Source organism: Columba livia, chromosome 2 (assembly GCF_036013475.1).
Source record: "Columba livia isolate bColLiv1 breed racing homer chromosome 2, bColLiv1.pat.W.v2, whole genome shotgun sequence".
Taxonomy (NCBI): Eukaryota; Metazoa; Chordata; class Aves; order Columbiformes; family Columbidae; genus Columba; species Columba livia.
In genome coordinates this window covers 143,111,285-143,127,787 of record NC_088603.1, presented here as the reverse complement: position 1 = coordinate 143,127,787, position 16,503 = coordinate 143,111,285, and the positions used below count along the sequence as shown (strand labels likewise).

Sequence of the window (16,503 nt, the reverse complement as noted above, 5' to 3'; positions counted from 1 at the left end):
AATTTACCTTCCCTTTTGTTATTTTTTATAAACTGCTCATCTGGGGAAAGAAATTTTCACCTCAGATGCTTTTGATAGAACAGATAAAATTTAGGTCAGTTCTGTTTGCCAGTAAGATATGGATGGAGACTTTTCCTTCCTGGCTTCAAATGCATGAAGAATTTTTTTAAGTGTGTTTTGGTGTGTATAGTGATTATTAAGTCCTACAAGAACATAAGATTCATGTAAATAAAGCATTAAAACAATGAAAATATAATCATTCACTAGGACACCACAGATATCTCTGCATAGCTGTCCAAATAAGTCACTATCATGCAGAAAAACCAACAGCTGCCTTCCATTTGCTGGCAGTATTACTAAAGGACATAAGATGCTAGTGATTAACTCAGTCTCAAATGATTTCACAAATATGGCAGTCCAGATCTTAAATAATTTAGTAAATATGAATGTGATTTTATTGATTCAGTCAACATAATGAACTGCAGTTTAACATTCTTTATTGCTTGCAGATGAACTGGACTATTCATTCACCAAATATCTGACGGAATCTTGAAAAACAATGAGATAACCACTTCATCTTCTCAAAAACAATAAGTAATTTTAATTAAAAAATCATAGTGGTCAGTTTGTATTTCTTTAAACCTGCTCAGAAAAGCAGGCACCCTTCATTTGTGATAGCTGTCAGGAACTAGTAAATTCATTTACTGTTGACTTGTTTTTGTGACTAATAGTGGAAAAATAGCTTCACTCTACACAGAGATGCTCAACTTACAATCAGACAATGGGTTTCCCTGGCTCTTGCTTTGGGAAAAGGCCCTACATGTCTGAACTCTCTCACTTGTAAGCCCAGTAACTGTTTCCAACAAAACTGAAGAGACTGCAACCTCAGGTGCCAAACCCAGCTTTCTACTGAAGGTTAATAACCTGTTAGTATGAGCAGCAGAGCAGCTGCTCAGCCCTGGTAGTTCACAGCCTCTGGATTAGCAGAAACCTCATTGATTTGGGTCCCTGTTCTGTCCCTCCATGGGGCTGCAGAGCATTTACAGTGCCAGGGCTGTTGCCTCTACATGGGAGCAGCCATCTGACAAAGCTCTGGGCAATTATGGATAGTGCCTGCTGTGTTGCCCTGACTCACATCATCATCCAAGGCATCGAGGAACAGAAACAGCCGAAAGACTGGTAATTGAAAGAAATAATTCATCAGGTAGGGAAACACAAGTAGCGTAGCCCAAGGAGAAAGTTATTGGGCTAAAAATTAACCAAAAGACTTTCAGAAGTGCAATGAACAAAGAACTTACTTCTCTCATTAATTCTCCTTCTGTTCAGGAAAGCAGGATTTTCCACATAGGCATCATTGCTTCAAAGGAGCATGACTTCATCACACGTTTATTCATCCAGAAAAGGTAATCAGGAAAACCATCCAGGGCACCAAATTTTGGCTAAGCATTCAGGTTTAAAAAGATGATAATATTATTATGCTTGATGTAGACTTATATTTTTCTTTAGGTGGTGTAAACATTGTATTTGGAAATAGCTAAACACAGATTAAAAATCAGTGTGAAGTCAATTAAGATCTTTAAGCTGAACAAAGAAACTTAATAGCTGCATATTTTCTTTTAGAACCACTTTATTTATGGTTTTTGTTTTTGTTTTTTAATTATTTACACATCTACCATATGTTAGCCAATGTATCACTCAGGAACTTCACTTGATGTATAAAGGATTCAAGGTCTACGTAGCGTTATAGAAAAAACAATCTGGAGCTATAGTAGGTAGAAGTGAGTTGGCAATTGTATGGAATATTAAGTTAGAAAAATAACAGCAAGCCGTAGAAAAAATATATTTTACCCTAAAAGAACATTACCAGTAACATTCCTGAGTGTTAATTTCCTGATAACTTTGGACTGTTCTTGCAAATTACAGGCTGATGTATTAAGAAAAACTGAACTTTGTGCTGGTCATGCTTAATATACTTGCTGCAATCTGTAATAGTTCAGGTCCTTCACAAGCAGATGAGTTTCCCTTCCAGTGAGAGCACCAGGTCCTGAGAGAGGGATGAGAAGCACACCAGGAAAGCCATCTTCTCCTGGATACAGTAGTTCACTGAATAAAACTCCTGGCTGCAAAAGAGGGGTATTGGGATGGTCAGTCTATAGGAAAGTATCCCATCTGCTTTCTGTGATCTCAGGTGTTTCAGCTGTCTGATACTGAGAGGAAGGATGGAAGGCATATCTATGGCATCTATCATCAACAGAAGGGGGTTTTGTGTTTTTTCTTGTCTTTAAGAATGAGGAAATAATTTATTTTTGAGTATCCTTCCTAGAGATTTATCTCCTTAAAAAAATATTTTCAAATCTAGTTCTGGTTACTCTGAAATTAAAATCTTACCTTCTCTAAAATTTAAATAATATGAATTTTAGGATATACTCATTATTTTTTTATATATAACTTTCAGTCATAAAAGGAACCAAATTCAAATTTACATAATTGACTCTTGAGTATTTATTTCCAAGTAGTTTTTTATGTGTGCATAATGATTAAATGGAGGTAAGATAGTCTCTCTACAGATAGGTATTAAATGTAAGTACTTTAAGACTCAAGGAAATGAACATTCTGCCTCTGCACAACTAAATACATTTTCTGGACAAGGGAGACTGATGTCCGCAGTTGAAACAACAGTATTAGAGCAATTCAGACCAGGAAGAATGGATCTAATATAAAGCCCCCTGAAATCAATGAGAGGTTTTGCTTTAACTCCTCTAGGCTTTGGCTCCAGCCCCAAGTAATTATTCAAGTTGGACTTTGGCCACTATAGTAACATCTGCTTACAGGAAAGTACCATGAAATCTTTAATTAACACAAATCACAAACTCTTCAGTTCTATGTCTTATCTAAAAAATGACACATTTGAGAGTGCACTGTTGAGAGTTCCCTTGCTGAGGAACTCATTCCCTGCCACCTCACACGGAAGTGTGTCATCTGCTGCAATTCCCTCACTACCTTTTACAACTGTGAACAAGTTTTAAAGCAGTTGATTTTCCAGTTGAAGTTCATATGCAACTGTATGAAACAGGTTTTATTTTTATTGATGATGTTGGATAAAAATAGTAAATATACAGCAAATACATGGAAAGGGAGAATCAAGGGGCTTTTGTTTGTTAAAATCAAATTTTAAAAGAACAAAATAAAACACATTAAAAAAAAAAAAAAGACGTGCAAAATACTATCTAGAGAGCAGAATAGTCTTACAGTTCAGGACTGGATTTCTCACTGTTTTTCTACTTTAACCTATTCACAAAATCACTGGGGTAAAGCATTTAACCTTTCTCTTCCTCATTTTCCCCATCTGTGAAATGGCATTAATGCCAATTGTTCTGGCAGGGATTTGCCATCCTATAATACTGCTTTGAAGTGTTCAAAGGGGAGATAATACATTATGCTACAAAGGCTTGGCATTATTGCATACCATCTTATGGCCTGGATAGTCTCATGTGCTGTGCAAGGCTGTTGCTTTTTACACACCATTGTTAGCACACCAGATTTGCAGCACAGGCCACTTCATTGAGACCGAATAAGGAACACTCCCTTTTGTACCTATAACATGCATTTTCAAGCCAAAAATGTAAAAGATGTGTCTGTCACCAGACAATGAGCATGTCTGGAGGACTTAAATATTGTTTCCTTATTGCAGGGATTAATGAAGTGTTGGCCCAGGCCCTGCACAGCACTTAAGGACTTGTTTAACTTTAAGAATATGAGTAGACTGATGGATTTCCATGGGAATACTGATGTGCCTGAAGTATGTGTTGTTGGAATGAAGTCATATCCTTCAGTATCGTGTGGGGTCATGCTACTTTGGTTTGTGAAAGTGAAGGAACACTATCAGATGTTAATTCTTCTATGGGGAATCTCCTGGTTATTCAAAACTGAGGTCTTCAAACATCTCACCCTCCCAGTTTCTCAACCCCAAATTGCATATGTGGTCTGTCTGCAATATACAGGATCAAGCTCTGCACTGATGTTATAAAGTTCATTATTTTCTTGCTCTGATCCAAAAATAAATTATTTAAATAATGCGTCTAAATAACTGTCTTCATTAACACTGTTCTTTTTTTCTAGCAATTGTATCTAACAACTTTTATGCAAATAATTATGGGGGGGGGGGGGAACAAAGCCACAAACAAACAAACAAACAAACAAAAACAAACAAAACCAAAAAACTTCAGTAAACAGGTCCCTTGCCCCAAGCCTCTGGTTTGCTCAAAAGGCAATGCCTCATGGAGTAGGGGAACAAGCTCTTTCCTTCCAGGGTTCTGCATTGCAGTGTTAGGTGAGAATCTGTCACAGATGACAGCACTGAACAAGCTCGTCTACCTCCTTGTGCCATTTCTGGGGCCTTCTTTGGCAACCTCCAAGATACCACTTGAGTCAGGGGCAACACGTGCAGTTGCACAGATCTTTTCACTCAAAAGGAATGTGCCGGCTTCATCTCTCCATAGACAGGATGCTCTGCTGGTTCCTACTCTGTCATTTGTCTGAAACTTTCATACTGGTTCTTTAATAGCATTTACACTGTGTAAGGATCATAGCACAGCAATTACTGTATATGTTTAAAAGGAATGCAATATGCAAAAGTTAACTTCTTGATACAGAAATGTTTAAGATTGCTGTTTTAACTTATATTATCACATTTTTTTTGTTTTACAGTTTTCCTGAAGAGTGCAAAAAAGGAGGAAGAAAAGCCTTTCAGAGACTGTGCAGATGTATACCAATCTGGCTTTAACAAAAGTGGGGTCTACACTATTTATATTAACAATGTGTCAGATCCTAAAAAGGTAAAGTAAATATTTGTTTTATTTTCTTATTTTTTTAATATGATGTTGCTCTGGCCTTAAATGAGTATTTGGAGCCTTCATTGAAGTTCTCATTCTGCAAAATGTTGTACTAGTGTAAATAACCTGGTCTATATTCAATCTTGAAAAGAATACAACAGAGTGAAGAAATTGATAAACTGTATTATTCCAGACATTCTTCTTTCTCACTGATAGAGGATTCTTTCTAAATTCCAACATACAATCAATAGCTGAGTCACTTCCTCCCACTTGGCATGTTCAGTTGAATCAGATTATGGCTGCAAATAAATCTGAGATAAAGTTTAGAACAGAATTAGTAAAGTGCATTAATAAGAAAGCTGATGGAGGGATTACAGGTAGCACAGGGAAAGAAATAGCAGAATTAGTAGTTTTGAACGATAAAGATTTATAAAAATCCTGCTTCTCTTGCAGAGACCAGGGAACAGTATTTTTGGCTGTAAAAAACACAACATGCTGAATAACAACACTTTTTGAAATGCTGAAGCATATATAATCCTGTTCTTATAAAAAAAGATCTTGGGGAGTTTTCTTTGATGAAAATGAAACTTTTGTCTGTAAAGGAGACTGATTTTTTGGAAGACTTTTGATGCTAAGATACATGAGTCAGCTGAAGCTGGGAACATGAAAGAATAACCTAAGCCTGACATGTGGAGGAATGCTGGCTTTCCCTCTTATGGGGCACTGGTGGGACCACACAGAATCACAGAATGTTAGAGATTGGAAGGGACCTCAAAAGATCATCTAGTCCAATCCCCCTGCCAGAGCAGGAACACCTAGATGAGGTTACACAGGAAGGCGTTCAGGAGGGTTTTGAATGTCTCCAGAGTAGGAGACTCCACAACCTCCCTGGGCAGCCTGTTCCAGTGTCTGTCACCCTTACTGAGAAGAAGTTTCTTTTCAAATTTAAGTGGAACCTTTTGTGTTCCAGTTTGTATCCATTGCTCCTTGTCCTATCATTGGTGGTCACCAAGAAGAACCTGGCTCCATCCTCCTGACACTCACCCTTTATATATCTGTAAACATTAATAAGGTCACCCTTCAGTCTCCTCTTCAAGCTAAAGAGACCCAGCTCCCTCAGCCTTTCCTCATAAGGGAGATGCTCCACTCCCTTAATCATCTTTGTTGCCCAGCAAGGTTAAAGGCTGATTACCCATCCAGAAAATGGGCCAAACAGGAGGGAGGGAACCACATTTTTCTGGAAAACTTATTCTTACTGCAGGAAAATAGTGACTCTGCAAAGAGAAAAAGGCAATAACAAATATTACTAATGATATTGTCTATAGTCATTTTATTATGATGTTAAGATATGTGAAACTTATTTCTAAACTGAATTTTGTTTTATTAGAGGCCTTTGGAAGCCTGTAGATGTCACAATGTTATAGTTTACTAAGGAATTAGAGTTCAACAAACCACTAGTGGAACTGGGGCGGCAGAGTGCTATGGGCAAATATCAATTTAACTCTCGTGAATGTGAACGAAAAAATAATTGACATGACACAACATACATAGACATCTTCAGGCATTACTGAACAGGGCAAGAACACTCAAAGTAGTTCTGTAGAAGTTGTTCAACTGAAAAAAGAGAAGTAACATCAAAGTCCAGACTGCATGTGCAAATTGTCAATGTTTTTTCTTAGCCTTATTAAAGTTCATAAACCACCCCCAGAAGCTGGGTTGCAATGAAAGACAATGGTTACCTGAAAGCACTGATGTTTCTGGTGTACTTACCTCAAACCCACTTCACTGGTAATACAAGGACAGTGATACTATGGAAGCCACCCTGCGTTTCCTCCATATCCTTGTTAGCAGACTCTAGGATCAATCAATACAGGCAGCACAAACCAGCTGATATGATCGCATTATTTTTTCCTGGAGGCTGCCTGTTTTAGCAAGAAAATTGGGAGGGTGGAGAGGGAGAGAGAGAGTGTTGAGGACGTTTCTCCTACCACCTGTTTCTGTCTTGCCCTGGTGATAACACAGCAGGAGCTGACCCCAGGCAAGTGAGAGTGTGAATGCTTTAACAGATGTTTTTTCAGACATTAAGGTCATATTAACAGTCTGCAAGGTAGTGCCGTGCAGAGATAGCTGAACGAACTCCTGCTGAGATAGCTTCAAAATCACATCAATGCAGCACTGTGCCAGTACTAATTAGCCCAGGGATAGCACCACGCTGACGCAGTTAGATTGCTCTGGGACCCAAGGCAATCTCCTAAAAGGTACTCCACGGAGACATACCCGTTTGTTTAAAGCCAGTTTAGTTATCTGAATTACCACAATGCAATGCACAACTCTGACATGGCTTAAGAGGCCTAATATATCATTATCTTCTGTAATACTCACAGCTACTGGCAACTGTCTTATTTATAGTAATTTTATACTTCAGTTCACAAAAATATAGCTTCATTTCTTTTTATATTTCCTAAGGAAAACTTACTAGAATCCTGACATTCAATAGAAAATATCCTTTTGTCATATATACAAATGTTACTGTTAGTTTAGTTTTTTTCCTAGCTTTACCTTCATATATTAATAGAAAAATATCCTCTGTATTTACAGCTCCATACCATTTATATGCCTAATTTTTATATGCTTACAAATTTAAATTGCATTTTTTCTTTCATGTTCCTAGCTTCAACAGTTCAGTAGTTTAGTTCATTAGTCTTACATCCCTCCATCAAAAATTAGAGTCTCTTCTGTTTAAAAGGACCTTGATAATATTCCATATTTTTGAGATGAGAAGAGAAAAAGATAAGCTTAAAGTATGAAGCTAATTAACTGGCTTACTTTGATGTGTGTGTGTGTGTGTGTGTGTGTGTGTGTGTGTGTGTGTGCAGTGCTTGGTGGTGTTAACAACTGATTATGCCATGGCTGTGATGAGGGCAAAAGCAAGAGTACTCTCAGTCCCCTGTAGAGGTGGGGTCAGCTACAGGGGAAGCAGAGACTGCTGATGAGCAGAGGAGCAGTGGAAATGAGGTTATCAACATTTTGAAGACATGTTACCTTCAGGAGCTGAAGCAGGCCAGGTAGCCTGGTCTGAGTGCACACAGAACCTCCGTATCTCCCCTTGGATCAATGTATCGGATTCTCTTACTGTCTCGTCTAATGCCCTCACGAGTACGACTTCTACCACCCTCTGGCTGTACTGCACTGAAAATGTAATGTTATCAATTGCTAGTGGGGGCTATGTTTCTAGGTCTTTATGGCTCCACAAATCATTTGCCACCATTGCCATGAACACAGCCTCCACTCCTTCCCCTCTATATTCTGCCCGTGAACTTCCTGCCAAATTGGTGTTGATGGCCTCTCTGAGCATATCTGTCAGAATTTTAACCCATTAAATGTGTGCTAGCCCCATAAATGTGGAGCCTGTTGTCCTGACACAGTTGCCTTCAGGCTTGGTTTCTGCATAGCAGATACACATTCCCTGAATCTCAAACGGCTGTTTTGAACTTGTTGCTGCATGCCAACAATGTAGACTTGTAATGTCTTAGCATGCATGTACTTGTACTTTGTTTACTTTGTGTACTTTGTTTACTTTGAAACTGGGCTGATCTTTAAATTGTTATTATGAGGTTTATAATAATTTAGTCAATAAAGCTAAAATATGAATAAATAATCTCATATATGCCTATTAGGAGCTTGAGTGTTTTACACACACATTTAAGGAAGGGCAAGAATGCAATGCTTTCAATGCTCTTTTAATCTAAATCAGGTTATTCTATTGACAATAAACTCAGAAACTAAATATGCATATGAATTCTAAGTCACTTTTCTTCATCCTCTTCTTTTCTGGTAGAGGGTTAAATATCAGAACATGTTAAAAGGTGTTTAATGGCTGAGTGCTTTGACCTTGTCTGGGACAGAAGCCAGTCCAGGACATTGGTTGGCTAGAGCTGTGCACAATGAACATCTATAATCAGCTTGGCACTCCTGTTAATACAGCAGGTGTTTGTGTCTACCACTGTGGAAAGTGCCAGACCACACAATGATAGCTAGTGAATAATGTGCTGCTGTAAGTCTTTCTTTCAATGAGCAGTTTTCTCCTTTAATTTGCTATATTATTCAGAAAACATTGAAGTATTTTTATAGGTATTTTATTTTATTTTTGTATGAAACCCTCAACATTTATTTGTGCACGTCTTTAAAATAGGTAGTCTTAATACAGTTGAGGATTTAAGGCTTTAAAAATTGGCAGTGGATTCATGGGACCTTGAAATTACTTATAAGGGAAATAAATCCATCATTTAGAAATTCTGACTGTAAATCAGACTAAAGAAATTAAATCCTGTAGATAAATGTTTCAACTCACAGTGTCTTCCCCAAACGAGGAATAGGGCCAAAATGTTTGTCTAGCAAATTGTGGGTTTTCTTGTGGTTACCCTAAATCAAGTTCACATGTTTGCACTGTTCAATATTCTGTTTCCTTCCTGTACCTACACACAGACTTCACTCAGTATGCCTGGAGCAAATTAAAACAAAAGCACTTGCACAGGATTACTTTGACAATGCTTATGAGTAGAAAAGATTTGGAATTGATTTGCCCATGGGTGCAATATTGTTCTGTAGTCAACTGAGGGACAAATTTTTATTTAACTGAATTGAATAGTAACCTTCAATTTGGCAAACAAACTTAAAGCTTTAAATTACCGACCAATGCTGAATGGATTGACAATTGATATGAATGCCAAAAGCTAAGCTGATGGGTGACACCTTTTCAACTTTATTGCATATTGACACCAAACTTAAAAAGAGGTATATAACTATTCAAAAGCACAGACAAATACAATTTAGGATAGTTGACACAATAACACCAAACTTCAGAAAAATTGTCAAATTGTTAAATTACCATTAATATACAAAATCTCAGTATCCAAGTTAGAATTTTATTAGTACATTGATCGCAGGTTTTGACCTTATATGTTCAGTACAGGTCTTAACTTCTGAGTTTGTTCCACAGATGTCTTTTCTTGAGCCTGTTCCTATCTATGTCCTCTGTCAGCTGCAAGGCAGTTCAGACTGAGATCAATTGTTTCTGCTTTGGGACACTGCCTGGCACACTGAGGGTAACATTATAATACAAAGCAAAATGAAATAATCTCACCTGTGCTACATTTTGGGCTACTGGAATGGGCTTTTTCTGTAAGAATTTCTGAAGATTCTTTCTTAGACAGGCTGACACTCCACTAAAAGCTATAGAAAACATGGTCACTGAAAAAATACTTGCTTGTTAAGAGGAAGGGCGTGATTTCAGGGGCACTGCAGAGAAAATAGAAAAGGAGCATAGAGTGAATGTGAAGAGGAAAACTGGGGATGCAGAAGATGACGATGGGCAGATGTTCTCAGGTAATGTGCTGAAGGGAGACATTACTGGGAGAATTACACTGAGCATAAGGAGAGCTCCAGTTTTAATCCAGTGATTGAGGGTATCATTGAGGGCATGGGGCATGAATCCGTAGGAAAACAGGCTTCCTCAGTTTTGTTATTCACAAATATTTTTTTCCCCTAAGATGACAGGATTCCAATGCATGTTTGTTTAATTGTTCTTTGGTGGTCTTTTTGCATAGGTCTTCTGCAATATGGAAATTGCTGGAGGAGGATGGACAGTTATACAGCACCGAGAAGATGGGAGTCTAGATTTCCAAAAAAACTGGAAAGAATACAAAATGGTAAGGTGAAAACTGTGGAATAGCTGTACAGTTCATAGCAGTGTTAGATTTCAAATAGTACTTCCTTTTATCTTAAGCAGATAGTTCTACCTACAGTCATGTGGTGTGGTCCTGGACTCTTTAATGAGCCACCTTTTGTCACAATTATTACTTTTGAAAATCATAATTTTCTTTTTACTCAATTAGTTGAGTATTATTTCCCATGACTTAGAGTTTCTTTCAGATAAGTTACTGAGATTAAAACAAGGTCAGGCTTATGCACTAAAGAATGTTGCTGTGTGTCCCTCTGAAGTTTTGACTTGCTGTGACACTAAGGGGTAATGGGTATGAGATGATGTTTCTAATGCACAGCTGTTTTCAGCTGAGGGGAACTCCTTCAGCAGTTGGAGTATTTCACATAAGAATGAGAAGTTTTACTGGGGTTTATCCCAAGTCATAAGCCAGCTCTTCAAATCAAGCCAATGTACTGGAAATGCTGATACTTCAAATAGGATTGAAAGAAAATAAGTAACTTACCAAATTGCAGATGATGTTACTTCAGCAGGCTATTTTCACTTTGCCAACTCAAAAACAAAAAGATAACTCCAATTTAAATAACTTCTGAGTTTTTTTATTTGCTGCCTGATCAGACTTTCTGATGGTACCTCTTTCTCTGAGTCCCTGAGGTATGACTTGGATTTCAGTGTAATTCCCAGTGAAGTTTTCAGAACGGTGTTATCAGCCTGGAAGAGGAAAATCTTTTATTGAGCAATGTTCAAAAAAGCACTACATGAAGAGAGTATTTAAAATGTTTAATTATAAAAGCAAGTTCAGTTCAGAAAAAATTTCTATGGGAAAAAGTTATGTTACAGAACTTACCATTTCAGAAATAAATGTAATATCAGGTTAGTGAAAAAACCTGTCATTTTGGATTTTATGCATGCTTTCTTTTCAATATTGTTATACTACTTGAAAATATAAATTAGAGGGGTAAAAGCTAACCATTTTGGTCAGAACTCTGCTACTATGGATAACCAGAGGATGTAGTCTCTTTCATAATGTATATGAATTAAAAATAATATTAAAATGAAAATAGATAATTCTGAATGGATTTGAAAAATTGGCAGGTTTTTTTAGAATTCATGAAGTTTTAATTTAACAGGAAACTTGAAAAATGTTTTACTCTATTTTCATTCAGAGTCAAATAAAATACAAAGCACAAATTCATTTTGGAGGAAACAAAATGTGAAGATTTTACCAGTTCTACTTATGAGAAAATTAATTTGTATGTGCAACCTCACTCATTCCCTACATATGGACTGTTTTAATTTCTGCATACCATATGAATTATTGAGATTTACTCAGTTTTTCTCTCCTATGCTTTTTCTTGGACTATTTAATAAAAACAGCCCTTCTCTTTGAAGTTTTCCCATATGTCTTTTTTTCATATATAACCCTTCACTCAGTTAAACATTTTCCTCAAATTTTCCTTTACAATGGTGTGAGCCTGTTCAGGATTAGATTATGTTGGTTTTGTCTACTTCAAGCAGTCTGAAATAATTTTGCTTCTCTTTAAGAATACTGTAGACTTCTAAGAAATCATTTACATAACAATAATTATCTGGTTTGGACTTTTACTGATAGTTATCCTGTAAGTCATGAGAAAAGATGAGATTTAGGCTTGCCTCTGCTTCTGTGAACCGTTTCACCAAAGTAACTAGCCTAGGCCCCCTTCTGTGATTATTGTACATGACCAAACATTGGATGATAGAGGCTGGTGGATGCTTTGTGGATTATTGGAATATGTGACAATGCCTGAGCTTCAAGGCAAGGACACCACAAACTTAATTCCCTCATTGTTCAGAGAGGGTGCTCAATGTCTATTGAATCACACACCCTCTCCTTCCTCACAAACCTACCTCGTGTTTCTTCCAATGGAATCCAAGTAGTGTGCGGAGGCATATAATGGTAATCAGTCTTAATTGGATTGGTTGAATTTAATACATGTTCTCTCAGCCCATAGTTAGATACAGCTTCCCAAATGTGCTAAGACATTCTTGTTGTGCTTGTATCTCACTAGGGCCCCAAATCTAACAGAAATAAATAGTATCATATTAATATACTAACAGTAATAATAGCTCTCTGGGGATTTTTGTAGTTTCAGTGCATTTAGTTCTTACTGGAAAATAATCTGGAAAACTGTTGGAGTTATTCTAGCTATAAGCTATAAGTACTGACTGCTGGTTTCTGAGCTGGACAGGGACTAAGGCCACCAGCCTGTGGTACTGCTAGTGCCCCTACAAGTTCTTGACTGTTTCAGTTTTAGGAGGCCATTGCACATGCCCTCTGACTCTAAGCCGAGACTGTTACAGCAGTTAGTTTGGAAAGGTAGCACGTGGAGTATTCTCTGCAGAGGTGAGTGACAGCACTGCTGAGTTACATGAGTCACTTGTCACCAACTCACCCTTCAGACAAACTTTAAGGCAATCATTGTCTTTGACTCAGTTTCATGCTGTTGTCTTCTGCTTACATGGAAGCACTTTAGTTCCTCTTCTATATACTTTCCAGACACCAGCACAGGAAACAGGTTAAGAGAGACACAAAGTAGCCGTAAATCTTTTGGAAGTCAGAAAAAAACAGCTGCATCCATACATAAATTGCCACAAAGTCAGTGATATTACAGTAATAGTGGTACTAACTTTTCCCTTGTGTTCCTTTGTTTCCATTTCCATTGGTGTCCAATGTCTACTCTGGAAAATAAAGTTACACTTCCTTTGGTATTTAAAACAAATACAAAACCTTTTATGCAGATTTATTGTCAGTACAAGATTGGTGTAATTTGTGCTTTTTCTTCTAAGAATTCATTTCTGATTATGAAATCTCTTGAACCACTTCAGTTTTGTACACTAGATACTAATTGGAAGAAATTCAGAGGAAGGCCTGTAAGTTCATCCTTCCATCCTTTTCTTATCAGTATCTTCTGCGTCTGTGCTTTCACATTTTGCTATGCATTTTCCCTTATACTATTTGTTGCCTATCAGAAAAATCTGAAGTGGAGCAACAAAGTATTTCTTTAACAACAACAACAGCAGCTAAGGTCACCCTGAAGCGGGCTTCAACCATTTTTCGTATTTCCTTGCCTGAGGATGGAATGTAAAACACTACCAGAGTTTTGACCTCTAGAAGGACAATATAATTAAAAAAAAAAAAATTCTTATCATCTGCAAACCTGAGATACATTTAGAAGGGGGGTTTCCACAAGTTTACTTTCTAATACACAGTTTCTGGCATTTTTTAGGCAGTTATTAGCAGTAGTCAAATCCAAGCAAATGATTAGCTCATGTGCTAACTTGGCTAGCTACACTTCTTGCTCAAATTCAGTTCTCAGATGAATGCACCTTTCCCAGCAACTGTCTACATTTTTGTCAAATTAGGCGATGGATTGTTGGATTCCCTATTCTCTAGCATTTTAGCATGTCTAGTTTAATAGTTCTCATGAATTTCACAGAAGTAATTCCACACTCAATAGCCCAGCACTCACTACCAGAATCCTAGGGGGGTTCCTTGGAGGATCAAGTCTGTTGGGGGAATCCTCAGACTTTTAAAATTATTTTCTTGCTTTCTGCAACTAGAGAAAGACTCTCAATAGGTATTTGGAATTTCATGCTTTGGCCAGCCCACAACAATCTTGTTCCTATCCATTTTTTTTTCCTTCATGTTAGTTTTAATTGTACTACATGTCTTTATTGCTACAGTATTGTTATTTTCCTTCCTGTGATGAAAGAAAGCTATAACATTTTTAATAATTTGTAATGTCATTATCTAGATTAGGATCACTTGTACATATTAGACTCACAACCAAATTCCTAAGCTTTATAGCAGCCACACCCATCTTTCTGTCCAGAATCTGCTTTTTCTTTTGGTACTTTGAGGCAAGACTGAAGTTCAGCAGTAAAATCTACATCCTCTTAATGTCATGTTCCTGATTAACATTTAAGAGTACAACACCAGATCAGTGCTTAAAATAAGTCAGCTACCACCTTCTCTCAGAAATCACCACTGGCATCCGTGTGTGCTTGAAAAGCACATCTACAAAACCACTTCCATTTCTGTTGGTGTTTCTTCTTTTTCTTTTCTAGAGCCATTGGGTCAAACTGATGGCTAGCTCCATAGTGCCAATATAGTATGATGCCAGAGAAGAATAATTTATAGTCTTCCATGGCTTAAATTCTGCAGCACACTGAGAGCCAGACTACAGAGATCATTATCAGAACTTCCGCAGGAAGTATTTCTGGATGCAGTTTTAGTGGGTATTTGCATTATGTTATCTGGAATAATCTGAGATTCCTCTGAGCCTCAGTAAATTATAACTAGTATAACAAGTCTGGTGATCCATGTCCATGTCTTCTGCTTACCTAAAAGATAGCTGGACACCTCTTCAGACTGAAAGTGTTTGAACTTCTAGGCATGTTTTTTACTCTTTTCAGTATACTTCCTATGGTTCACCTCTATGAGTAAATTCTAGACTGGACATAGATGCCATCCGTTACCTGGAAGACCCACTTTGTGGTAATCACGTTTTCACCTCACCAGTCCTTGCAAGTCCTACAGACTGTAAGTTGTATATTTGGGCACCTAGGTCTACCTGCATTATTCATTACAAGATCTACTGTTCCAACAAAGATTTTATTTCTTAGTGCCATCTTTCAGTTCATTCTGAAAACTTCCAGATGTTACTTACATTTAATATCTATTTGCAAAGTGTCCAGCTCCTGTTTTAGAATGTTGTCTCCTAATTCCTTCTATGGTTTCCATGTGTTTTAAGTCTTATTTTAATTTCTCTTGTGAAAGTTTCCATTCCAGTTTTCAGTTTTGTTATCATTCCTTCTGCCCACCATTCCTGTCTCTAAACTATAACTTTTTTTAATATTCCATATTTCTTCAGTAGCAGTATTAACTTGCACTTTTTTTTTTCTTCATTTTTGAAATAAGTCCTCAGCAAAATTAACATTGTGTTTGACCTGAGCAGAGAGGGAAAAACTCAATCTGTTGTCCCTTTTGGAACATTGATTGATGATGGATATTTCTCTGATGCAGTTTTGTCCATTTACAAAGACTGTGCAGATTCTTTTTTCTCCCTAAACACTTGAAGAATCAAACAACTACAGACAGAGCTCCAACCCCTTCCAGTCACATTAGATTATTATGTTCCTCACTTTGTTTTTCAAGCTGACTGTGTAAAAAGTAACGTACAAGGCACATTTTTAAATTGTTTGTGTAAGCTTCATGATTCTTGTTCCAGTGGAAAACAACTTTAGATGTGTTTTTCTTTTAAACAAAAATTACATAAACCATATGGCTTGGCTGAATGTTCTTGACAGGAAAAATAAATTTGCTCATAATTTGAATGCTCCTATTGTGGAAACAATATCTTTCATAACTCTTGATTTTGTTAAAGCAAGCTATTCCTAATTAATTTGAAATCCTTTTCTGGATTATGAATGTTTAAATAAGTTACACATTGGCGTGGACACAGAATCTTCACACTTCTTGCATTCACAGTAGTCTGATGTTATTGAGACATTTGTCATATTCCTATGTTCTTTAAAAGAGAATTCAAATGCTATCAACAGCTCTGAACATGGTAACTGCACTTTCTGGGACTATTCCACATCAAGCGAGTTTGTCAAAAGCTCTTTTTTTTTTCCATGTTCATTCATGTTTTTTTCTGTTTAGAATAAATAAAAGACATTGCTGGGAGCTAAAAAGTTTATTCCACAGAAAGCACAGGATGCAGCTCCCTGATTCCATGGGATGTCAAGTACCGAAATGGCTGTTGAAACGAACTTCACCAAACTTTGGTTTGGGAGATCTAGAAAGATGCTGCTGTTGTTCACAGCAATTAAAGCAATCAGCTGTTCAGATAAAGAGTTGTAATTTTGTCAGGAATTCCAAATTACAAAACCTTTATCATCATGTGGAAA

At 37.1% G+C, this 16,503-nt stretch overlaps 1 protein-coding gene across 1 annotated transcript in view; it reads left to right on the top strand.

The window, feature by feature from the left end:
* ANGPT1 (angiopoietin 1) overlaps window positions 1-16,503 on the top strand; it is a 160,365-nt gene that overhangs the window by 98,158 nt on the left and 45,704 nt on the right. Inside the window, exons 5-6 of the mRNA XM_065054253.1 lie at window positions 4,708-4,835; window positions 10,439-10,540. Of these exons, the coding sequence (XP_064910325.1) occupies window positions 4,708-4,835; window positions 10,439-10,540 (230 nt within the window). The remainder of the gene's footprint in view (window positions 1-4,707; window positions 4,836-10,438; window positions 10,541-16,503) is intronic.